Source organism: Alligator mississippiensis, chromosome 4, assembly GCF_030867095.1.
Source record: "Alligator mississippiensis isolate rAllMis1 chromosome 4, rAllMis1, whole genome shotgun sequence".
Lineage (NCBI taxonomy): Eukaryota > Metazoa > Chordata > Crocodylia > Alligatoridae > Alligator > Alligator mississippiensis.
The window spans coordinates 237,561,757-237,587,872 of NC_081827.1; the positions used below are offsets into that span (position 1 = coordinate 237,561,757).

The 26,116-nt window shown below is 44.1% G+C and overlaps 1 protein-coding gene across 1 annotated transcript in view; it reads left to right on the plus strand.

Annotated features, from left to right (window-relative positions):
- DARS1 (aspartyl-tRNA synthetase 1) overlaps nucleotides 1–26,116 on the plus strand; it is an 80,919-nt gene that overhangs the window by 15,291 nt on the left and 39,512 nt on the right. Inside the window, exon 4 of the mRNA XM_006275889.4 lies at nucleotides 9,928–10,030. Within this exon, the coding sequence (XP_006275951.1) occupies nucleotides 9,928–10,030 (103 nt within the window). The remainder of the gene's footprint in view (nucleotides 1–9,927; nucleotides 10,031–26,116) is intronic.

Here is a 26,116-nt window from a genome sequence, read left to right on the forward strand (position 1 = left end):
TTTGGACCTAGTTGAATTTTTATCATCAATTTTGAACTGCATATCAAATTTTTGTATTTTCCATCATCTGAAAATTTTTCTGTGAAACTGAATGAAAAAATTCAGGTTTCAGTTCTTTGGGCTCCCCTTTTTTCTGCCTTTTCCATTGAGTTTATGAAGGAGGGAGAATTCAACAACAATAATTTAAAAAAAAAAAAAAAGTCTTGTTTTAAACATGGTAAAATCCTCATGTGGACAAGGCCATATTTTAAAACAGATTTCTTTTTTCCTCCCCCTTGTGTAGTGATGCCTTAAAAATGCTATTTAAAGGTGTTTACTGTTTCTGTTGAAAACTACAACCATATGTGAATGGTTGTCTTTGTGATTCTGGTCTCATTCTTATGCTTTCCAATGCAAAAAAAAGTGTGAATAGTTAAAGATGTTAATATTCTATATGGGTGAGCTTAGTCTGTTTTAATGCTGTTAATACCACAGCAGTGTACTTGGGGAGCATTGCTTACAGTGCTGTCAGCTTGTGGACAGAAATTTGAAAATATGGGGATTAGCTGGTATTAATCTTTAAATCTGATACTAATCACATTTGCATTGTGTGTAGTTCTGTCCATGGAAATCCATCTGGGCTTTTCACAGCACCTAAGATGTGAAGTTCTGCGTGGAAAACTTTTAATGCATTCACATCCAAAGCCCTTTCATATTGGCAGAACACTCCACTCTGCCAGTAAAGAAAGATGCTCCATTTCTGCCAGGTGTACTGAGATTTGTGTGTCTTCCCAGTAGACAGTCAAAGACAAATGTGGCTATTTTTGAGCTTTCAACAAGTGTCATGGTCCATTTAGCAGCCAGCACTCTCCCAGAGCTAACTTTATGCTCTGGCAGATAGCTGCTGCGTGACAGTGTCAGAAGCAACTGCTGTTTAGTGCCAGAACTTCTGGTGGGAGAAGCAGGTGAGCTTAAGACTTGATATGCAATATGTTGTTCTGTCTTCTGTTGATAATCGGGTTGCAGATATTTTTTTTTTCTAAAGTATCTGTATAATGCTTGTCTGATTTTGTAACTTAACAAAAAAATATATGCAGAGCAAAAATGTGAAATAAAGCATTGCCCCTTTGCCCCATTAAAAACATCTCTGTAATTAAATGTTTATTTTTATGACCTAAAATTACTCTGGGAATTCTTCCTCTGTCAGCAGCTGGCAAGGTTTTTGCGGTGGTAGGCCAGAATGTCCTGGTTGGAGTCTCAAGTGGACTGACGCTAGATCTGGCTGCTACCACTTCTTGTTGCCTGGTTGCAGTATGGGGGAAGCTCTCTACCACGTGGCCATATCATGACATGGGCAAAGCTAAACAATGCCAAAGACCTCCTAGCTCCATGGGATGGATCCAGTGGCTTTGCAGACCATTGGTTGCCAACTCTTCCTCTATACTGGGGTGGGCAATTATTTCGGGTGGAGGGCCGTTTAATGCATTTTGGTCAGCTGTCGAGGGCCGCATGGGTATGCCTTCACCTTGACAGTTGCCCCACCCCTTATTGCCATCTTGGGACTGGAAGTCCCACCCCTAACCCCTGACCTTTGTCACTGGAGGTCCCTCCCCTTGCCTCCCTGAAATACTCCTTTTGGGAGTGGGGGTTGCCATCTTAGAGTCTGAAAAAAACCAGATCGTACACTAAAAGGCAAATGCCTACTATGACATATTTTAATTATATTACAGAAATTATTTTTGTCATGATTTTGGCTTGCATAGTGTGTATAGAGGTGATTGCATAATAACTCAAAAATAATTTCTTAGTCTTGTATATTGTGGGGTGTCAATGTGTATGGTGGCGTGTGGGGGGGTTGTAATGGGATGTAGCTGTGGGGGGGCATAGGGTATGATGGGGGTTGTGTATATGTAAAGTGGTGTGGGGGGCCACCCCCCCCCCCCACACACACACACACACACCCTCCCGTGGCGTAGCAGCAGCTGGCAGGGCACTCTGCACACAGGCACACGATGAAGTGCGATTCTGGCTAGCGCTGCATGTTGCAGTGAGGAATGCAGCCTCTGCCGAGCCATCTATATTACCGGTGCTCCCTGGCACTCGCACGCAGCCCCCACGTTCACCAGGCATAGGAGTGAAGCCCTGCATACTGGTCCTGGCACCTTGCTCACCAGGCGCTAGCTCCAGCTAATGAGGCTTCTGTCCAGTGCTGCGCAGCCCCAGCAAGGAAGGCAGCCAGTTCCAGCCCACAGTTTCCCTCCTCTGTCTGGTGAGTACAGGAGCAGTAGGTGAGTGGCAGGGAGCACTGGCAATACAGACTGCCTGGTGGAGGCTGCCCCTGCTGTGTAGCGCTGGCTGGAGCCGCACTCTGCCGGGCACCTGCACCCCGAGCGCTCCCTCATGCTGCTACTACCACCACCTGCCAAGGCTACGCACCAGGGGGAAGCTGAATGCTGGCTGGGCTGGGCACAGTTTGTTGGTGGGTGCCATGGGCTGTTGAAAGTGCTTGACAGCCAGATGTGGCCCACAGGCCGTATTTTGCCCGCCCCTGCTTTACATCCTTTTCTTACACAAGACTTTGTGTTGTCTGTTACTTCCAACAATGAAGGGGTATATATTCCAATTCATAGCTAGAAAACATCAAAAGGCACACGTTCTCTCACTTTGTCCAGGAATCAAAGCCGAACTTCTTTCATTGGGCTTAACCCATATCTTTTCATTGCGATATTGTCTTGGTATACAGGGTGTCCTTGACTTACTACGTTTCAACTTACAACGTTTCGCACTTACTACGTTTATAAATAGACACCCTGTTTCAACTTTGACATCAGTTTCTACTTTACAACGCTTGATCTGATACCATGCTGTGCCAGCGAACATGGTCGCTACATCGCTCGTCTCCCTGGAGAACATCTGTCCAGACTTCCTTGGACACTTTCTTTAAGAAAGCAGATAAGACTCCAGAAAAATCTGCAGCCAAGACTCCTGAGAAGACTCCAGGCAAGAGCCTTTCAAAAAGTCACCTCAAAGAAGTTCTTCCAAATCAATATGATTGCTACTTACAATATAAATACATTAATGTAGCTATATTACTCATCTATAATTGACTGAGTACAAAATTCTGGGGTATTTTTAGTGAAAATAGGGTATTGGGCCTTGGCTCAGGAACCGATCCCCCATTTATAACGTTGTTTCTTATGAGAAAATTGGTTCCAAGTTTCAACTTAAGACACGATTTTCAGGAACCAGTTGTGTCATAAGTCTGAGGACTGCCTGTACCGATTTCTGGTATGAACAACTGACGCTTGTATTACCAAGCATGAGACATCTATTGTTATTGAATATAGACTCTTGAATGTCTTGAACTTTGAGGTTTTAATCATACAAAGAAGTTTTGGAACATGAAAGGACAATCTTGTATATGATTTCATCCTTATGTTTTCCTTGCCTCGTCTAAGAAGGCATCTAATCTTTTAATTAGATTTGATCACAGTCCTCTCTTTATATTTTGTTTTACAGTTTAATCATCCTTGGAAAAGTTGTTTTTGCTTCTACTTTTTCTCAACTCCGCTCTTTCAACTGTCTCTGATTAGTGAAGTTTCTTTTGATCATTTATCTTTCATTTGGTTAGAAATATTGGTTATGTTCCACAAGATTCCCCTTTTCCTGATTAAAACAAACCAACGTTACTCAGGACAAAAATATTGAGTCCTTTTGTAAGGACTGGCACTGCAGGGAATGGTGGGGCCATGCGGGGATTTCCTTGCCGTTGTGAGCTCCACGCTGCCCTTGTGAGGCATCTCCTGCATGCGTGGCAGCAGTGAAGGGTACAGCCCCGTGCCGCTGCCCCTGCTGCTGCTGCACGCACGGGACGCCTCGCCAGGGCAACACCAGCAGGGCCAGGGCCTGTGGGGGTAGGGGTGGAGTGAGGGGCAACAGCAGGGCTGGGGGTGGGTAGTGAGGGGCACCATCAGGGCTTGAGGGTAGGGAAGTGAGGGGCCTTTTCTTTTAATCAGGGATTTTTGGGGGGGTTTCAGAGAACTTGCAACTTGTTTTTTTTTTATCAGAGAAAACCAGGATCCCTGATCACCGTTCTTGAAGAGTAGTTCTCAGTGACTTAGGGTCTAGTTGTAAGGAACCAAGTGGGGTTCCCTAGGTGTCTGTCCTGGGTCCAGCATTAATATCTTCATTAATGATTTGGATGATGGGACAAGTGCTCACTTAGCAAATTTGAGGACAGCATTAAGTTTGGTGGAGTTGCAGATACTCCAGAGAGTAGGGCAAGGACCTAGAATTATCTGAATAGCCTGGAGAAATAGTCTGCAATCAGCCGGATGAGATTCAACTAAGACAAGTACAAAGCCCTGCACTTGGGACAGAGTAATTGCATACGCAAATACAGACTGGGGAATGACTGGCTAAGCTGCAGTACTGCAGAGAAGAACGTGGGGCTTACAATGGATAAGAAGATGAATATAAGCCAACAGTGTGCTCTTGCTGCAAAAAAGTCAATGGCATACTGGGTTAAATTAATAGGAGTGTCCTTACAAATCAAGGGAAATGATTCTTCTGCTCTACTTACTCCAGGGAAAGTCTTACCAGGGCTATTGTGTCCAGTTTTGGCCCCACACTTCAAGAAGAATGTAGATGATTTGGAAAGAGCCCAGCACGGTGCAACAAAAATTATTAGGCCTGGGAGGCAAAAATTATTAGGCCTGCAAGGCTGAAAGACTAGGGTTATTTTTAGTCTGGAGAAGAAGACTGAGGCAAGATATGCTATCAGTTTTCATATACCTGAAGGATGATTTGTAGGGAAGATAGAGATGGGCTTTTCTCTGTGGCCACAGGGGTCAGGATTAGGAACAATGGCCTCAAGCCCCAACAGGAGATTTTGGGGCTGAAGATTCGGAGGTACTTTCAGACTGAGGACGGACAAGCATTGGAACAGACTACCTAGAGAAATTGTGTAATCCCCATCAATTGGAAGTTGTCAAAAGCAAGTTAGAAAGACACTTGGCTGGGATAATTTGGTCAGGGGTAATCCTGCCTGGACCAGGGGGCTGGACTAAATGGCTGTAGGAGATCACTTCCAGCCACTTTCCTATGATCTTGTACATACCAAAAACTGAGCTTTAGGAGATGCAAAAAGGGGATTACTCATCTATAGATGATTATCTGTTTTTATACGTTGTTGAAAAGGAATAGATTTGTCTTGTAGTTTGTTGATTTGTAGGGGCATACTTTATAAACTTAAGTATTACATCTGTTGATGCAATGTTTGGTTTAATTTTAAAGCTGTGAAGATGCTTCTTTATTTCTCTCTTAAATTCCTTGTCTGTTACAAATGTATAAGCTCATTTCCCACATGCTTACTTGCTGCGGTTGGGATCTCTGAAGTATGGAGCTTTTTGGAAATTGTGTATGAAAACAATTCATTTACTTAAGATTAAGACTTCTGAGATCAAGATGAAGTGTAAAGCTTTTCATAACTGAATCATTGTAACATTAACTTTTTTAAAGTCAGCTTAGTGCTTTTTTTCATATTTGCATTGCTGGCTTCGAACTTTTTTCAAGCAAACCTTGTGTGAAATGCTTTCCATTTACCTTTTGGTGCTAGAATGTATGGGGCTTGCAGCTGTGTTGCAGAAGTTGCAGTCTACATCATTGCAAAATAAAGCTTCTGTTCTAATTTTAAACTTGTGTAGTGCGTAGCTTTGTGAACTGAGCCTATATGTGCATGCAGTGTAAATTAAAATCTTAAAATTATGCTTTTAATTAACTGTTAGATTTGGGTCTGGAGGAGTAGTAATCATAATTTTGTTATAGGATCCATGGTGTGTACATATACATTGGTTCAGTATTTTATAGCATGCGTAGGCAACAACAGGAAAATGGCCATTCATAGTGAAGCATCTGGCATTTAACAAGTGTCCTATCTCCAATTTAATGGAAATGTTGTTATGGTACAAGTCAGAACAGAGTGTTAAAAGGGTTATGATATGAGCTGTCGGTGGTTATGAATAACTATGAAATATATATTGTTAATGCACCATGTCGGAAGAAAATGCAGTTAAAATCACAATCTCTTGATAACTCTATAACAAGTGTGAAAAGAAATGTGTAACTGTTGAAACTTAAATTTATACAGCTATGACTGGGCTTAATCTGACTAAATTAAATGCATTTAAGCATCAACAAACTGCATTGCTAAACTCTTTGAAACTACCATGATACTAGATTTATTCAAATCTGAGACAAAGGGCGGGGGGTTTATCCCCATTTAACATGAGGGGGGAAGGCAAACTGTTCTGCCTCTGGCTCCAACCCCAGGTTGGAGATGGAGCCACAGCTGCTGTCTGCACCTCCACCTCCCCGCTGCTTTTGCCTCCTCTGCCAGGCCTCCCACATGCAGCCTCAAGCTCCCTGCAGCCTCTTCTCCTGTCTCCTTCCTGTGCGGGCCGGGAGCAGTCCAAGACTTTCGGGGGCGCGCGGCGGGCTGTGGCCAGCAGCCCTGGCACGTGGGTCGGGGAATTCGGCACAACGAACTAGAATTAGGCACAGATGCGTAGAGGTTGATTAAAGATTATTTTACTTACACCGTAGATGGTCGCGGTGCAGGCAGGAAAAACTTCGCTTAAGTTGCAGTTACAAACGAGAAGAAAACTCGCACGAACGAGACCCGTAGAAAACTCGAGCCTCTTGAAATAACCCGGAAAGAGCTCTGGATACACACACACACGAAGTTTGCTAGGCTCCGTGGACCGAGCGCGCAGGGAAGGGTACATTGAGGGATTAGTCAGCGACGGGGAGAAGCTAGAGGTTGATCAGGCCCCTGTATCCTTCTCTAAGGCATGCTGGGTTTGTTAAGCTCCACAGCACGCTTAGAGTTCTCCATGAGATGGATGTAGAGTCCTCCTAAATGAGGTCCTCCCCGGAGATCTCCAACTTGGGCGGAAACCGCTCAAGCCTCTTATATGGCTAGCAAGCTGATTGCTAGCCGCCACGTGGGAATAATTTAGAAACAGACAATAGTGGGGAACAAATTTACATACGGGTGGCAGGAACTCCTTTGCAACGGGGTTTTCTCCATGCAACTGAGAATTGTACCGTACAAAGAAAGCTCCTCGTGGCAGGAAATAATTCTTCAGGGCCGAAGCGCACACAGAATCATACCCTTTGGGTCATGACACTTCCCTGCTCCCGCTGCTTAGCCTTGCCCCACTCCATCCCAGGGCATTGAGCATGGGTCCCAGTCCAGCTTGGTAGCAGAGGTGGCAGTGTGGCAGCTCTGGCCACAGCCGCAGGGCCCAGCCAGAGCTACTGCACCTGTGCAAGGATAAGCGATAGTCGTGTGAGTGGGGCAGGCAAGGGGGTAGAAGCTCTGTGGGGAGGTGGGGAGATAGAGACTGGGGGGGACACAAAGGCAGTCTGGGGGCAGACAAGTAGTGGGGATGACTGCCAGCAAGGGGCAAGGTATGGCAGGCCAAAATGTCAGGTTGCTTGACCTCCTTACCACCTGCTCCCTGCCCACTTCCTGCCCCCTGCCTCTGCTTTCTGTGCTGCAGCAGTGGTGGGGATGAATTTAAAACAACCCTCTAATAATTAGATTCTCTACATGGAAAATCATAAACTTATACTTTTTCCATGTATAGAATTTAATTACTGGGCGGGGGAGGTCTTAAAATTAGAGTCATCATGGATTTGGGTAGATATGGTGTATTACATCTTACTTTCTATTCCTTAAATTCCACAGGAATATGTTGGTCTTCATTGGATTTCTCCATTAGATTTGTAATTTATTCTTTCTAGGTTTCTGTTTTTTCTGAATCAATCCTCTTTCCTATTTAAATCCCATTTAAATTATGTACTTATACTATATTGTGGAATGTCTGTTTCTCATTACTCAATTCCTACCGGAGATGTCAACTGAAGAATGGCTTATAGCCACCGTTAGTAGCTAAGCCAAGTGAAGGATGTTGTTTAAATTTTGGAAGTTAGTGAAGACAAGGTTCCTTGGGTGAATTTGGGTGAAGCTAGTGAATACACTTATGATGTTGGGGGATAGAGTGAGCCTGCTTAAATGACTTTAGAGTAAGTCATGCAGTCTTGGGCCAGGCATTTAATTTACCTTGTAGTTCAAAGTAAAGTACAACTTCAGGATAACATTAGGTGAAACAGTAGGTAAAGTAGATATTGCCGTATTTACTCAAATACAAGATGAGGCTTTTCCCTCCCCCCAGTCAGCATGTGTGGAAAGCCCCTTATCTTACATTTGTATACAAGGAATGTCTTGTATGTTGTTTATCATTAAACTGCTACCAAAAGCAGGATATGCTCAATAATGGAAACCAGCTATGAAATCGATTAAATGCAGCCAACACTGAGCGTAACTATACAACACATGGCCTATATTGGGCAAACATGCTGATGGAACCTTTTTTTTAAGAGCCCCACAAAAAACGGGCAGTTGCTTCACCAGGGGGAGAGTGAGCCCTGGGCCTGGAGCCACTGCAACTCCAGGCCAGGACTTAGAGAGCCTGGCGCAAGCTCCAACACCTTCCCCCAGTGCCAAAAGCACTGATGGGAACCTACAGTGCAGCCCATCTGAATAAGGTATCTGGTAGTGCTTATTAAGCACAGTCCCACTTGGTGCTGACTTTCGCTTTCAAGTCATGGTGAGCTATTACACTGACCACATTTTTTTATTTTCTCTTCACTCCAAGAGCTGTGCTGTGCTTTTCTTTCCCGTTTCCAATGATTCCTGTTTCTTCATAAGCCTTAAATGTTTGGGAAACAATTCACCCAGAATCCCTGTCACATTTGCTCCTGGCCTATCACATATGATTAGTGTGGCCCCTTCCCATGTGAGGTGGAACTGGACCAGGTATCCCTGCACCTTATCTGCATATACATTTTTGGAGGCTCCCAGGACTCATGACAAAAAGACTTGGTTCCTGTCATGAGTGGGGAGTGGGGCTAATTAGCACGTTGATCCTTTGTGGAGTATATCTGGAGTACACTTGCATAATGAGCTGTGCTGAGCTGTGATGTCACCCTGGCTTGAAATGCTGTTGATTCTGAGTGGTGCCCAGCCCAGTGAGCTCTATGGTAAATCATTAGCTTCTTGATTTTGGACTAGGACCATGTATAGCTTGTGCTGTTTACAAGTAGGTACACACATGTTGCTTAAAGGTGTGTTTCTGGAGCACCTGTGCTAAAACTTGCAGCAGCTTTAAAACAAGGTAGAATGAGTCAATTCTGGATGAACTAAGTATATGGGTACTATACGCAAGTTACTAAAGGTAAGTTTTAAGATTGGTATTTTCAAATTAGATCCTCATTTTTATGTGCTATGGGGAAAGGGTGTGACAGTAAGGAGGGTGTAAGATGCAGAGGGAAGAAGTTGGGGGGGCAGAGGGAGGGGACAAATCCAATTATTAGATTTATATCTGGAAATTATAACAAATGTATACATTTTCTGCATATAGAATGTAAGTATTGGGGGGCATCTTATAGTCAGGGTTGTTTTCTATTCAAGTAAATATATATAACTACATTTCTTGCATTTAAAAATTTAGACAATTTAGAAGCAGTCTCAATACACGGCTTGCTACAGTAACAGTTGGACTTCTTATAAAGAACAAACTTTTAAAATGTCAGAACACTACAAAATGGTACTTTTATCAAAGATCAGTCAATACCAGTTATCTTGGTCAGCTTGTTTTAGAAGCAGATTTTTTTTTTAACATCAAAAGCACTTGTTTACGCCTTGGAGAAGATCATTCTGGCTTATAATTGCAGTGTTGGATGAACATGCATAAATGTACTGTGTGTTGTTTGTGTGTTAAACTTGGGCTTAATTTTAAAGTAGTAAAATATTTTTCTCATTCACAAAGATTCTGAGTAACTTGTCCTTAATACACCTGCATTGTTTCTCTCTTTGTTCAGGGAAGCAGTGTTTCTTAGTCCTACGTCAGCAGCAGTTTAATGTCCAGGCTCTTGTGGCTGTGGGAGACCATGCAAGCAAGCAGATGGTAAAGTTTGCTGCCAAGTAAGCAAGCAATTATATCCTGTTGTCAAAGTAAACAATGGTGGGAACCAAGACTCCTAGGGGTTGGGACCATTTTCACACATTAACATCAATGCTTCGTTTGTTTTAAAATGTAGTTATTTAAATTGTCAGTTCACTATTGCCTTGAATAGATTACACTTACAAAAGATAAAATAGAACACAGGCTTGAAATTCATTCTCAACTGCTGAAGCAGCATTCTCTCTCCACAGACAACCTACATTTACTTTCAAGCCAGCTAACAAAAAGCCTGGGAGGCTTAGCATTTTATTTTGTGTCTGTGTGTGCATGCACACATGCTGGCTTTTTTTCTTCCTTAAGCTTCATTGTAGTAATATGTTTACTAACTGGATATGAGGGCTGAACTACATTTTGTTTGGAAGAAATTCTGTGTTGCAAGTTTAATTTTTTTCAATTCAGAGTTGGTGCCACGAATCTAATTAGTCTGTTTCACTCTAATATTGGCATTAAAGTTTGCTTTTCTTTTTCAAGTTGCTGTTTTAAATATTTTTTGGGGGGGGGGGAGGGACAACAGTTAGACTTGCCAGTTGATAAAAACATTACAGGTATGCATGTTTGGTTAATTTTGTTTGTGGTATTCTTAAGGCTGAAGAGTTACCTTTCCCTTGCCCTTCTTTTTTATGTTTGATGGAACTTTCAGGCTTTTGATCATCTAATACTGTATATATCTGCATGGCATGGTGATTTTATAGAACTTTTTTACACTTCTGAAGCTTCTAACTGGCTGTCCACAAAATGAAATATGGAACCAATCACTGTAATAATGTTTAACATGTGGCACTTAAGCTGTTGCTGGTCGATGTTTGGCACTGTTTGTGACTGGGAAGGAAGCCCCCAGTAATTAGCTGTAAAAGTGTTAACCCTTTCATATGTTAGGGAAAGGAGGTATTCATTATAGTGTGGACTCCCAGAAGCAGAGTTTAGATGGTTAGAACAGTGCTGCTGCTTAGATTCAAGGCAATGGGGTGGGGAAAAAATCAGCAGTGCCTGTTGTTTAGCAGTACTTATGGGGTTGGCACTGCCAGCAGGAGATGCAACACTTACAGATGTTTAGGAGCCAAAATGAAGTATACAGTTTCAGTAGCTTGTATTTAGTCCTGTCAAGCTCTTAAAGGATATTTTAAAAGGGGTTCTGTCTCTTACAACTCTAGAAAACCACCTCCTCTCCCATTTCCGATCGAGTCCTGAATTGGATTGTCATGGCTAGAAGAGTCGGTCTAGTAGCTTCAGTCTTCTCAGATTGGATGTTCGGCTGTTATTTCACACGTGTTTCATAGTTGTATTTTCCTAATGTCTTAATTTCCTCCTAACTGGTCTTTTTTTCCTCTCTATTGTGGCCTTTGACCCAGATCTGCTGTTCGTCCATTGTCCCCGCTTCAAACGATTTCCCATACTTTGATTTGTTACCATACTCCTTCCACTATGTGCATTCTCATGCCAAGTCCTCGTGCTGCTTCCTTTATTAATCACAGACATCTACCTTTTGCGTTGTAGTCCTACTTCAGAAGCCGTCTCCGTATACCTTGGTTGTCATATTTTAAACAGTGTGACTTTTTCTCTTGGCTGTCCTCTCATTTTTATTTCTTTAACCCCTCCTGGTCATCTTATTGCTGTCCAGCTTGCAAGCCTCAGGGGCCATGCACTCCATGGTCCGCCCCAGTGGCAGCTGCACACCGCGCAGGCCACACCAGGGCAAGCCACAGCCCCCCTGGGCCAGATGCCCTCGGGCACCCACCGCCCGCCCCTCCGTCCCCCACTGCACTGCACTTCCCAGACTCACCTTCAGCTCCCCACGCTGTTGCATTGCCCCATCTCCTGGGGCAGGAGGGAAGAGGAGCCCAGAGCCTCTGGCTGGTTTCACAGGAGCAGCAGTAGGGCAGGAATCTGGGGAATGCAGTTAAACCCATGACAAGCCACGAGTTGGACAGCCTTGGTTCATTGCATCAAATTCCAGCACCTGTTCTCATCCTTCAAGGCCATACATCATATCACCCCTCCATCATTTTATTCATTTCTGCTTATGCTCTGTCTGCTCATCATTTCTATTCCTTTTTCTTTTATTTCCTCTTTGCCTAAGGCCTTCAAACAGATTGCCTCCTTTGCTTTAGAGACTCCCCCATCTCCTCTCTACTAAGTACTGTACAGCGCCGCAACCTAATAAACCCTGCTGACCTCATTCAGGCCTCTTTCATACTTCGTTCTGCTTCCAGTAATCCCTTTTTTAATTTCCATTACTTGAAATACTACCCCATATCTTGCCTTCACAGTCTTGTGTTTGTTAGACTGATGTTCTCTGAGACTGTGACATTCTTTTTTTGTAGATTTAAGGCTATTTATAAATAATGATTAATAACTTTGTTGCTTTCCTCTCTTTTAATTTTTGGTGTCCCCCCCCCCCCCCCCCAGCCCCCCACTTGTTTCTTGTTCTCCAAACACAAGCTGAAGAAATAACCGAAACAAAATTTAAACTTTAACTTGACCTTTTCCTCTGTGGCATCTTAGAGACCTTATATATGATGCCACTTGATATCACTCGTATTATTTTTACATGCATCAGAGAATGCTTGAGACGCTTGAATTGCACTCAGTGTTTGAAACTTTGTCCAAGAGCTGCAGTGACATGACCAATCTCTGGTTTACAAAAAGGATATAAGATAATCAAAGATCTGACTGATATATATGAGATTTTTTTGCACATAGTCTCACAACCAGTAAACAAACTAATTCCTCTTTTTGGTATTGGCACACAAAAAATGAGAACTTTCATAATCTCCTGCAGTCAAACAGCATTGGCATATACTTAGTGAATAATATACTGAATACTTCAGCGTTCTTGCAAACTTATCTGCATTTAGTGAAAGATTGTCATTTCTCGTGTACTTTAAAGAGTACAGAAGAAATAGTACATTGAATTATTAGAATTTTTGCAATAAGAGAAAGAGAGAGAGAATTGCTAATGTGAATTTGGTGCCCATAAAAGATACTGTATTAATAATCAGTGGATATACAGTGGATACAAAGAGACTACGAAAAACTTTCTACACCATTCATCCTACATAAAAAGAAGAAATGGAACAAATTAATCCAAGAACAAGCTCCCCAGCCACAAAACAACCATCAGAGGAACAACACCAACACCTTATGACCTTCCAACCTCAGACTTGATGAAACTGCAAGCAGCAACCAACCCACAAATATATCAATCTCTCCACACACACGCTTACCAAAACTGAAAAATCTGTCCTTTCTAAAGGCCTAAATTTCTGTCCAGAAAAATACTCTAATAAAATACTTCAATGTGGAGAACTAGAAGAATTCTTCCGACGCCTGCGCCTCAAAGAATATTTCCATGACCAAACTGAACCCACTCCTGGATGGAAGAGCACACACCAACTGCTGCAGCTTCCTTAGCCTGACGAAGGGTTTTTGAACCCAAAAGCTTGCTTAATTACTATTCTCCAACCATTTAGGTTGGTCTAATAAAAGATATCAAATTCACCCAAGGAACCTTGTCTGCCTATATCCTTAGACCAACACGGCTACAACCTAAACCCCTGCACCAGAATGAACACACACCGGAAATCCATCAAAGACAGAAACACCCAATTACCGGTGGGGGCACATTTCTCACAGGAGGGCCACTCTCTCTCCAATCTCTCAGTCCTGATCCTCAAGGGAAACTTACACAACACTTCCCAGAGACGAGCCTATGAGCTCCATTTCATCAACCTGCTGGATACTAGAGATCATGGACTAAACATAGACATTGGATTTTTGATACATTATAATCTGCCTGGCAACCGACTCCCCAGCCCAGCCGCTGGCTTCTTTACTTTTCATTCGATCCAGGAAGAGCACACACCAACTGCTGAAGCTTCCTTAGCCCGATGAAGGGTTTTTGAACCCGAAAGCTTGCTTAATAGCTATTCTCCAACCATTTGGGTTGGTCTAATAAAAGATATCAAATTCACCCAAGGAACCTTGTCTGCCTATGTCCTTAGACCAACACGGCTACAACCTAAACCCCCTGTATTAATAATCAGTCATTTCAAACGCTGTCTATGCAGAAGAATCATAGTGGTAGTGTCACTGAAAGCCATGGATAGTGTCACTTCCCCTGGTTTCCCCACCTGGAAACCTTAGCTCTGTTTCATTTGAACTTTTTGTAGAGGTAAGGAAGTAATTATCTCTTTGCCCTGTTACAGGCCTCTGCCAAGACTACTAGTAAGAGTGTTCACCTGTACGCACTTAAGTCCATAACGAAAATATTTTGCAAATTGTTTTTCCTAGAAAATATTGGGCATGGGCAGTGCAGGTTTTTGTTTTGTTTTGATCATCTATCTGGCCTTTCCCTGGTACAGCTTGTACTGCAGGAAGAGGAAAACTCTGTATTCTGATTTCAGTTAATGACCTAGTGTGACCTTGGTCAAACATAACTTGACCTCCCTTTGTTTCAGTCTTTCCTTGGAAAAATGGGTCAGAAAAGGTTCTAGCTTGTGGAAAACCTTAATTAAATAACCAATTTTAAATTTATTTTTCCATTTTTACTCTAATTCTTTAAAGCAAGGTTATACCAAACAATAAGAATATGCTATCAAACATGTAAATTGGCAGCCAAATGGAGCTTTTACATTTTTTTTGTCATCTGTGTTGGGTACCTATCACTATATATATTTAAACAATTATAGATTAATATTTTCAGATCCTCATATTTTTAGCATGTGAAGAAACAGTGAATGATATACTGCTTGTTTACTAGATAATTACATTTTTGCTCATGTTTTGTTAGGCAACTGCATTAAGATGGTGCCTGGTAGTTACACACACAAAATAGCAGATACAATTTTTGATTAAGAAAGACAACCCTAAACTTTTTGGATATTTCATTCAGGTTTTTAAAACCAATGGAATCATCCCCTCATTTTTAATTTTTATCCTTGATGAATTTCCTTATGCTGGATTCAGCACGTTCATTTTTTTTTTTTAATTTAAATAAAAGTGCTGCAAATCAAGTGAGGCTGCTCAGGAGAGTTTATCTGAGTCAATAATTAGATGTGTGCAGTATTGAATTGGAATAATCTTGCATCGTTTATTATAATCTAATGTAAACCGACCTTAAAGGCAAAAGGTCTCCATTAGCTTTGCTCCTACATCCATCATGCTGAAAGGGGTGCACACCTTGCCACTCTTAAAATGAGTTAACAAGGGTGTAAAAATGTTGTCCAGGGCTACTTTTTCACCCCTGAGTATACCAGCACAGTTAAGGTTGTCAAGTACTGTCATCCTAAGTGGCATCAATTTAGGGTTCTTTCTCGAGCTTACTGTTGCTCACGTACAGGTAGCAAGCAAGGTATTGACTCCAATTCTAAGGAAGTTAGTTAGGTCTGAGTATTGTAAAATTGTGCTTTGGTACTATAGCCAGGGCCATCAGGAACCAATATAGTTAAATCATGGTTTCCATTCAGACACTGATTAGTCATTTATCGCTACTGAAACTTTCCAGGATGGTTTGCCTTGTAATGTTCCCTCCCCCCACACACACCCACATTACCACCAAATATAAGCAGTAGCAATTCAGCTTTTTTAAATATGATTTATGTGGGAAGGAAATACTTCATAGAAAAATTCTCACAACTTCTTTTGAACACCTATAGCACCAAAGTGGCTGGAAACAGGCAGTTAAAATGAAGCGTGGAATGACTCCTCACTGAATAGCATGTTTGTACATTCCACAGAAAACTGACCTTGATCACTACAGATCTTAATTTCCATTAAAACCATTGAAAAGACTTGTTCACTTCAGTAGGGTTTAGGTTGGGCTCTAATTTTTTTGATATACAAGTCTTTGAAAAGTGCATTTCTGCAGGTGTGTAGTTATAGAAAAGACAGAATTCACAAAAGTTAACTATGTGGATACTACCCAAAAGTTCAGTCTTTAAACACATTGCATATATAATATATAGGGATCTTAGTAAATTGTGCTGGAAGTGCCCCCTGCAGCAGCTCCTTTAATATTATTCATTTTGTCTCTTGCACCTCCAGCCACTGATTAACAGAGGGGCACTGCCAGCCAGGTCATTTGCTGCTGGTCTCCAGGGAAGCAAAAACCGCAGTTTTAAATAAGCTGCAGTTTTCGCTTCCCTGGTGATCGGTGGCCCGGCTGGCGGGGCCCCGCCACCAAGTAGGCCTGTGCGAAGTGGCAGGTGTTCAATTTTGATTTGGCTGATTCAGAGGGACAGTGATTCAAGTCACTCTCCCAATTCAGTTCAGCCGATTCGGACTCAGAGATTTGGTGCAGATTCGGAGATTCAGCTATAGACTATAATGGGTAATCACTAAAATACCTATAACTTCCTATAACTTCATCATTTTTTTGCAGACTTGGATGAAAACAGCAGGGATGGTAGCTCCTTCTAAGGCCATGAAGCCTGCCAAGTTTCAAGGCGATAGGTGCAGGGGTTTCTGTTAAAGTGCCCATCAAACTTTTGAAAGCAAAACTTGTATCAGTTGTACATGTTAAGGGGTATAGGTTGTAGCCGTGTTGGTCTAAGGACATAGGCAGACAAGGTTCTTTGGGTAAATCTGATATCTTTTATTAGACCAACTGAATAGTTGGAGAAAAATATCTTGGCAAGCTTTCGGATTTAAAAACAGGCTGAGGGAAGCATCTATAGTTGGTGTGTGCACTCTTCCTGGATGGAATGAATAGCAAAGAAGCCAGAGGCTGGTCTGCATGCAAGAAAGCCAGTCAGTGAAAATGTAAATTGAGGCATTGGGGTGAGAGACAAGCAGGGGGTGGAGGGAAGGGGGACGTAGCAGGTAAAAGTGGAGAGGTACCTGGGGAGTCGAATGTCAGGCAGGTTATAGTGTGTCATAAATCCAGTGTCTATATTGAATCCATGAGTGTTTGTATCTAGGAGGTTGATGAAGTGAAGCTTATAGGCCCTTCTGTGAAAAGTGGTTTGTAAATTCAAACAAGCACCGAACCTCGTTAACCTCATCACCAGAAGCAAACTTCCTACAGCCCCAAATGCACCAAATGAATCCAGACCATGCCATGACAAAAAATGTAAAACCTGCCAAGATATTTACAGTACCCCCACAATTACTACTCCCCACAGCAGAACCATCACCATTCCTGGATCCGACAGCTACACCTCCAGAAACTTATATATCTCGTCCAGTGCCCCAAATGCCCTGATGAAAAATACGTAGGAGAGACCAAGCAGTAACTGCACACCAGAATGAATGCATAATGGAAATCTATTAAAGACAAGAACACACAGTTACCAGTGGGGACACATTTCTCACAAGAAAACCACTCTCCAACCTCTCAGTTCTTATCATTAAAGGGAATTTATAAAACACTTTTCACAGACGAGCCTATGAACTTCGCTTCAACCTCCTAGATACAAAAACTCAGGAACTTATTTACTATTCATTCCATCCAAGAAGAGCACACATACCAACTGCAGATGGTTCCTCAGCCTGACAAAGGGTTTTTAAACCCAAAAGCTTGCTAAGAGATATTTCTCCAACTATTTAGTTGGTCTAATAAAAGATACCAGATTGACCCAAAGAACCGTGTTTGCCTGTGTGCGCTAAGGCAGAGTGGGATGAATGCAGCAGGGATGGTATCCTGTAACAGGGGGACTTCCCAGTGCCGGTTAGATCTCGGCCTGTCTACCTGTTTGTGGGCCAACCGCCCACCCCTCTTTCGTCTGCCACGTCATGATGGAAAACTGATTCAAATGTTACCCAGGCGGGAGGCCGCTCATTTAGGTCCCTGATGTCTAGGGGTGACATCCATTCTGCAGCTCCATACCTTCCCTACACTGTGGCCCATGCCTTGTAGGTTGCATCTTTCACCCCCTTCAGCTCTGGTCCCCTCTCTGGGTTTTTTGGCTCCCCCTTAGGCCCTGGCCTCGCCTTCAGGCCAGTCAGAATTCTGAGCCTCTTGCATTGGGCATTCCTTGCGGTGGGCCCGTGGCAAGCCTTCGACCCCCCCTTTTGGGTCCTGGCCCCAGCACAGACCAGTCGAGGGTACATCAGGTCAGATCTAAGCTGCCTGTTTGTTCTCACCCTCACAACTCCACTGCAATCAGTAAGCCTCAAGTCTCTCAAAGATCTTACAGGTCTGGGCACTTCCTGGGGCTGCCGTGCCACCGGCAGTCCCACCACACCTCCCTACCCTGGCAGGGTGCAGTTTTAGGTCATGCCCGGGGCCTCTTCCTTCCCCATAGCACCAACCCATACCTCCCAAGTTCTTCCTGGCACGGGAGCTCAGCAAGGAGATGTTCTTCCCCTGCTGACTTGTGATAAATTTAACTGTCACCTCCAGCTCTGAAAGCAGGCCATTTAATGGTTTGGAAAGCAAATTAAAAAAGCAAATAGGTGTGGAGTGAGGAAGGTGGAACTCGCTCTGTCTGCACATGGAGCTTGGGGAACCCCAGCAGTGGGAAGTTTACCTTCAGGAACACCAGCTGCTCCACCAAACCAGGATCCAAGCAGTTGCAGTGGGGTATCTCAACATCCCCAGGACAGGTGTTCCCGGGCAACTGTGGCCAGATCGTGACACACCTGGCTACAGGTTGCCCAATAGGCCAAGGAATTGTAGTGCAGCAGCTCCACGTCCTCAGCAAGAGGCCTATGCGCTACCTGCAGGGTGGTGGGGTCTGGTGCCTCTGGACCCCAACATTGAAGCCATGCCCTTGGCCCACATTGGCAGCAGCTGTGGTGGAAGAGATTGGTTGGAGTGCTGGCACGGGAAAGTGCATCCCCCTCTTCCACGTCCCTCCACCTGTGACCTTCTGCCTCCCTAACGGTTCACTAGCACCTCTGTCCAGTGATGGAGGGTTTTGCTGCTGCAGACGCTCCCCTACACCCTCGGATCACACATTCCCGCCATCATGTGGAACATACTGGACCACAATGGATCCAACTGTTTTTTGATGCCCTTCTTCAGCTGCTTCGTCAGTGCCTGCACCTCTGGTGAAAGTGGCTTGCCCCAGCCTGGAACATCAATCCCCTGGAACTTTTTTCCATTTCATTCTCAAGCTCCTTCACTATGGGCATTGCCAGTGCTAAGGGTCTCGGTGGCCTCGAGGAATGGCTTGAGGACCACCAAGATCTGGGAGATGGTATCCCACTCCATTTTGTTAAGGGGGCCACTGATCCCAATCTCCCAGAGCAAGGCCATCTCACGGATTGCCTTCTGTTCCTCGACTGCCTTTCCAGCATACCTGTATGTGGAGTTCCACCGAGTCTCCACATCCTGCATGACTTTGTGCTGTGGGATGCTGAGCTCTGCCTGTTTGTCCTGCAGCATGTTGCCCACCTTGATGTTCCGGTGGAAGTACCCTACCACCTTCCTGCATTTTGAAATGAGCTGGCTGGTAGTGGTAGTGATGGCGCTGCCACTGGGAGCCCTGTCCCTTCCAAGGCATCCCTGACTACAAGGTGGAACTTGTGTGCCACACAACGGATGCCAGCCAAATTGGCATCACGCACCACCTTCGCAATATTGCCACCATTGTTGATGATCATGAACCCACAAGTGAGCTTGCCCTGCCCAGCGAGCCACCCCTGCACCACGCAGTTTATGGCCACCAGGATCTCCCTTGCCATGTGGGACTCATCCACCACCTCTGCTTGAAGGAGAGCCCACCAACTCCCTGACTGATAGCACCAGTGCCCTGTGAGGGAGAGGTAGGCATAATCTCCACCCTGGCTGCTCCAAATGTCCGAGGTGAAGTGCTTGGCCACCTACGGCCCTGCTTTCTGCAGCTCCTCCCTCAAGTACTCCCTGCATGCCTCATACAGGGAGGGCACCGCCATCCTGCTAAAGGTGGTGTGTGCAAGCACTTGGTAGGATGGGGCCACGAGCACCATGAGCCACTTGAACCCTGGACACTCAACTAAGGAAAAGGGCTGGCCATCTAGAGCAAGCATCTCCCCAATGCTCTGGGTGACCTCACTCACCTTGGGAACATCCCCCGCTTTGTCTCCACCTTTCCTGCACTGGTCCAGGGTGGCCTGTCTCTGCTTCTTGAGGATGGAGGCTTTGGTGCAAGAGGGGGACTTCTTTTTGGGCACTCTCCCACTGGTGCCAGGCTGAGGAGGAACAAGGGCAAAGGGGTGCTGCCTCCTGAGATGCAGCAGCATTGAAGTGTTTCTTCTCCTTGCCCTGGCTGATCTGCTTTAGGTAGTGCTGGCAGGTAGCATACCTGGGATCATCTGCCATCTCAAAATAATCCCATGCTACACTACCCACCCGCTTCTGGGTTCATAGATTTAATAGATTTCATAGATGTTAGGGCTGGAAGGGACCTTAAAGATCATCAAGTCCAGCCCCCTACCCCCAGGGGCAGGAAGTCAGCTTGGGTCAAAGGATCCCAGCAAGATAAACATCCAAACTTTTATTGAATGAGTCCAGAGTAGGTGCCTGCACCTCTTCTGGAGGGAGTCTATTCCAGGTCTTGGGGGCTCGGACAGTAAAGAATTTTTTTCTTATGTCCATCCTAAAACGGTCTTGGAGTGTATGACCGTTGGCCCTTGCTTTCCCTTGGGGCGCTCTGGTCAACAGACTTTTTCCTAGATCCTAGTGCGCACCCCTTATGTACTTATAAGCAACCACCAGGTCCCCCCTGAGCCTGCACTTTTCCAGGCTGAGGAGTCTTCATAAGGCCTATTCTCTTACCCTCTGATCATACGCGTGGCTCTCCTCTGGACTCTCTCAAGCTTATCGACATCCTTCTTGAATTGTGGAGCCCAGAACTGGATACAGTACTCCAGCTGCAGTCTCACCAAGGCCTAGTACAGCAGGAGGATGACATCCTGAGATTTACTTGAGAAGCATCTACGGATGCAAGCCAGAGTTTGTTTGCTTTACCGGTTGCGACATCACATTGGTGGCTCATGTTCATCTTGTGGTCAGTCATGACCCCCAAGTCTCTTTCAGCCATGGTGCCAGCAAGCATAGCACTGCCAAGCCTATAAGCATGCTGCGGTTTGTTTTTTTCCCCCCCAGGTGGGAGTACCTTACATTTATCAGTATTGAACGTCATCAGGCTTGTATCCACCCTCTTACTAAGCTTATCCAAGTCAGTCTGGATCACTAGCCTATCCTCAGGTGTGGACACTATGCCCCAAAGTTTAGTGTCATTGGCGAACTTGGTCAGTGCACTTCTGACACCAATGTCCACATTGTTGATAATGTTAAAGAGAACCGGTTCAAGGACAGTCTTGGGGGGACACCACTGGTCACGGAGCGCCATAATGATTCGCTACCATAGACTACTACTCTCTGGGTCTGACCTCAGAGCCAGTTTCCCAGCCATCGGACTGTGGTGTAACTGAGGCCACAGTTGGCCAGTTTTTCCATGAGGCAGTCATGGGACACCAGATCAAAGGCTTTTTTTTAAGTCCAGATGTATGACATCAGTCTCTTCTCCCTTGTCCAGGTGATATGTCACCTGGTCATAGAAGGAGATGAGATTGGTCAGGCAAGACGTACCTGCAGCAAACCTGTGCTGGCTGTCCCTCAGGATGTAGCCATCAGCCAGCTTATCAAGAAGGGTCTCTGATAATTTTCTCCAGAATCTTACCAGGGATTGAGGTCAAGCTGATTGGCTTGTAACAAGCTGATCCTGCCTTGTGCCTCTGCCTAGTGAGGAGGGGGATAACAACAGGAGGAGCTGAGCCACCTGCCCCCACAACCTCCTCCAAAGTGCCTTCCAGAAGAGACCTGTCTCTAGGGGAACTTTGAGGGGGTGTGAAGCACAAATTCAGTTTCCCCCTCCCTCCCCAGAATTTCTTTAGCTGTGGCACTCAGCTCCTCTGCTTCCAGATCCAGATCCTCCTCTGGCACTGGAAGGCTCATGCTGGGAACTGAAATTGGGGTGGAGACTGTCATGCTGGTGCTGGTGATTATTACTGGTGTTAGTAGAGGTGGTGCAGATGCAGACACTGCTCCCACCTTCTTGCTTCCACTAGCAGCAAAAGACTCATCGCTGCCAGGAAAGAGGGTGCCTCTATGTTTTGGGCAGGGAGAACTTGCAACTCTCTTTCTGCCCCCTCTCCCTTCCGTGTCAGAAGACCTGGCACCTGGCTTTCCAGCACATTTCGTAATGTTTGGTGTCCTGCAAAATGTGTGTGTAATATGTATGTTTTGCTTTCCTGCACAGTGATGACACACTGTCAGGGAAAACACGAAAGAAGAGAGACTAGTTACCAATAGAATAGATAGGAAGCCAGAGCCTTTCAGGCACTGCTGATCCAAGAGAGACGCAGCTCACAAAAGAAACAGATCACTTCACACACAGCCTTATATGTTGTTTCTGTGTCCCTCCCCCAGAGCACTGTGATTGGAAGGGAACTCAGGGAAAGATCACAGTCACTGACCAGCTACAGACGTCAATATCAGAGCAGGCTTTCCCCCTGGTCTTTCCCCTCCCTCTCCTCAGTTTCTGTTTCCTGCAAGCTTGCCTTCCAAATCTCCGAATCTTTTCTGAATCAATTTGAATGCTTCTGATTTTGATTCAGACCTTTTAATGGGTCTCCTGGTTCGATTCCAGTTCAGAGGTTCGACCGCCAAATCGAGCCGAATCTCTTCTGAATCAAATCGGCTACCAAAGCTTTGCACAGCCCTAGTGGCAAGTGACGAAATGAAAAAAAAATTGAGAGCCACTGGGTTGCAGGGGGGACTTTGGTGTGATTTACAGAGATCCCTGCTAATATAATGGGGAATAATAGTGAAAACCTGCTGGTATGCACCATACGTTGTGTAAGTGTGCTATTAATTGGACTTCATATTTAATTTGTAGCCTTTAATTCCACTTAAGGAAAGCTGTGTATTATGTCAAAGTAAAGTAGCTTTTAGGTAGTGTGCCTTATTTTCTGGGTTAGACCAAAGCCATGTTTTCACATAAATTGAAACAATATGGATGCAATATATGAATACTAACAAAATAATGTTGAGATAGGTTAGAGAAAAGAAGTTGTTTAAAATATAAAGTTAATAAAAGTATTCTGGAACATTGACAATTATGACGTAAGTTATACTTGTACTCAAGTTTGCAGAGAAAATGTATGCTCTTACTTGATTTAGTGCATAAAGGTGGTGACATACAAATGTTCAAGAAGCATAGCAAATATATGTGGAACTTTATCTTTGCCACTTTTTTTTTACATTAGGGTGTTTATACCCAAAACCTTAACTTCAGCATAGTTTTTCTTTAAGGAATATTTTGTTTCCTTTTATGAGGCTGCCAAGAACAAGATAGTGCACATATTATACATATTAACAGTTAGATGACTGATAGATTTAATAAAGTTATTGTAAATAGAGAATCATTTTGTTTTATAGAGTTTGTTGTTGTGGGGACTTGCAGAGAACTTTTCTCTGCCAAGAACTGTTTAATATATTCTTCTAAAATATCAATAAATACATTATGTTGATCAAATAACAACTAATAGAAAGTAATTCATTATAAAGTAGTTATTTTAGTATTTTGCTTTCCATAGGAAGCCGTTGATGCAAGTTGTTGTCACATAGACTGCTGCAATGCAATCATGTGGTTAGGACAAAGTGTTGACTAATCGGCTTACAGATGAGTAGACATTCAGTGGCCAATTTAGTACCACATTTTTGTTTTGGTTTTGTTGAAAGAAAGTTACAGGGGGCACATCTACACATGCCATTAATGTGCAGCAATAAACTGCAGAGCTTATTGCTCCCGGGATACTCCCAGGTGCACTGTTTACACATGCACCCAGCACATTGAGCTAGGTTGGAGCAAGCCCAGCTGGCAGGGGGCCAAGGAAGTCAGCCTGCCACTCTGAGGCTGCTCCAGCCTAGCTCAGTGTGCTGCAGCAGGGCTGGCTGGGTCATGAGGGTACCTCAGGCCTCAGCTAGCTGGATCGGCATTTACACATGCACTGCTGTGATGCCTAATAGGGGTGCATGTGTAGACGCTGAGACATTTACTGCGCAGTTAATTAGTCAGCTGTGCAATAAACATCTTGTGTAGATGTGCCCAGTGTAAACTAAAGGCAGAGGTTGCTATATGAAGGTAATTCAACTTATGAGTCTTATTAAACAACTGCATAGAAATATGAAGACTGAAGTATTATCAGTATTGGTTCGACCATTTTTCTTTCAAGTATTCTAGTCTAGCTACTCGCATTTTAGCAACATAAATTAACTGTTGATATAAGATATTGTTCTGGTTTTTGACTGACTTATGTATAGATGATTCAGGTAAGTTTTTTCTCTGTATGAGTTTACCGGTTACTGCAAAACTTCCACTGTGGGATAGCCCTGCTCTAAAACATGTCTGCAACATCTACCAGCAGGTATATAGTCATATTACTTAAAAACACACTCCTAGTAGATTTAGGTTAAACTATAGACACTTCTATTAAATTACTGGAATTGTCCATAAGTTAGCAATAGCTTTAAGCCATTACAGAAGATTTGAGACTGCTCTCACTTGCAGTTTATGCCGAACAAAGCCAAATGAAATTGTTTCTACCCTCTAAGAACCTGTCTCCTAAATTGTGCTGAACGTACTTCATGCAGGGCTCATGACTTAAATCTTCACTTGTATTCTATATGTTGTCTAAATGAGCAAGAGCACACTTTGTAGTTATTTAACAAAAATGTTTTTAAAATTCTGCATACTTGTAAATGCAAGAGTGAGCATATGCGGTAGAAAATTCTGATGAGCTGTATAAGCTCTGCACTTAATATAATGCTTCTGTGTGCATGGGCAATTACACAACGGTTTGGTTTGTAAGCATTGTTGCTAAAGCAGAAGATTGTAATAGGTTTAGTGGTGCTGGATCAAGAACTGATAGTGCTTCTAAAGTGCACGCCAGATAAGCTTTACAGCTTTTTCTGTAATTGTTTTTTGTCCAGAACAAAATTTGTAAGCTCAGTTAGTGCAGGATTTGTAAGCTGTGTAAACCAAGTATTAAGGTTACATATCCAATGCCTTTTTCCAGTTAATCCAATGAATTTTCTTGTACTTTTAAACTGACTGTATTTTGGGTACCATATTTTGTACATGTTTTCTTTCTTGAATAAAAGCTTGCTTTAAATAATAAAGTGTATGGGATGTGCAATCTAGGGAAGTTAACATGGGCGGGGTGTAGCTTTTGGAATTTCCCAGTTCTTATATACTTGACTTTGCTACCTTTTGTGGCACATCAGTCCTATGTATTTTAATTCGAAGAATATACTATGATATGACCTTAAGTACCGTATTTGCTTGAATATAAGAGTTTCCCTGCTCCTCCCCTCCCCCCCCTTAGCATGGAGGGGAAAGCCCATTGTCTTTATATTCAATACAAAGTGGAGTGGGGAGCAGGCAGCTGCTGCTGCAGCTCTGACTGGCCCTGAGCCTGTCAGGGCCAGAGTGAGACCCACAGCGGCTTCCTGCCCCCTCCCCTTCCCCCCCCATCCTCTCTGCAAGTTCTGCCCCCCAGCTCACCCCCTTCCTTCCCCCTTACTGCCATGTGCAGCTCACTGCTGGCTAGAGCTGGGGTCTCTCTTGGGCATGGAGCACATGAAAACTCCTTCCTCTGCCTGACCAATCTGAGCAGAGCCAACGCTACTGCATGGCCAGGCAAGGGCTCAGCTTCCATGTGCTGTGCTTTGGAATGGAGCAGCCCCAGCAGGGACTGGGGAGTATGGGGAGGGGAAGGGGCAGAGACTGGGGAGTTTGGGGGGGGGGGGAAGGGGCAGAGACTGGGGGGGCAAAGGCTTTGCGGAGTTGGGGGGCATGGGGGGCAGGAAGGCTGCAGGGGAAAGAAGTGGGCAGGGCAGCGGGCAAGGGGGCCATCTTATCCCTTTCCCCTCTTTCCCCCAGCCCCTGCTTTCCCTGCTGTTGCAGTGTTGGGAGGATTCAAGACAGCTGTCCAGAACTTAGAATTCTGTACTTGGAAAATCATAATGAATTTACAAATTTTCCATATATAGAATCTGGTTACTGGGAGGGGGATGTCAGGATTGTCTTGTATTCAAGTACATACGGTATGTAGCA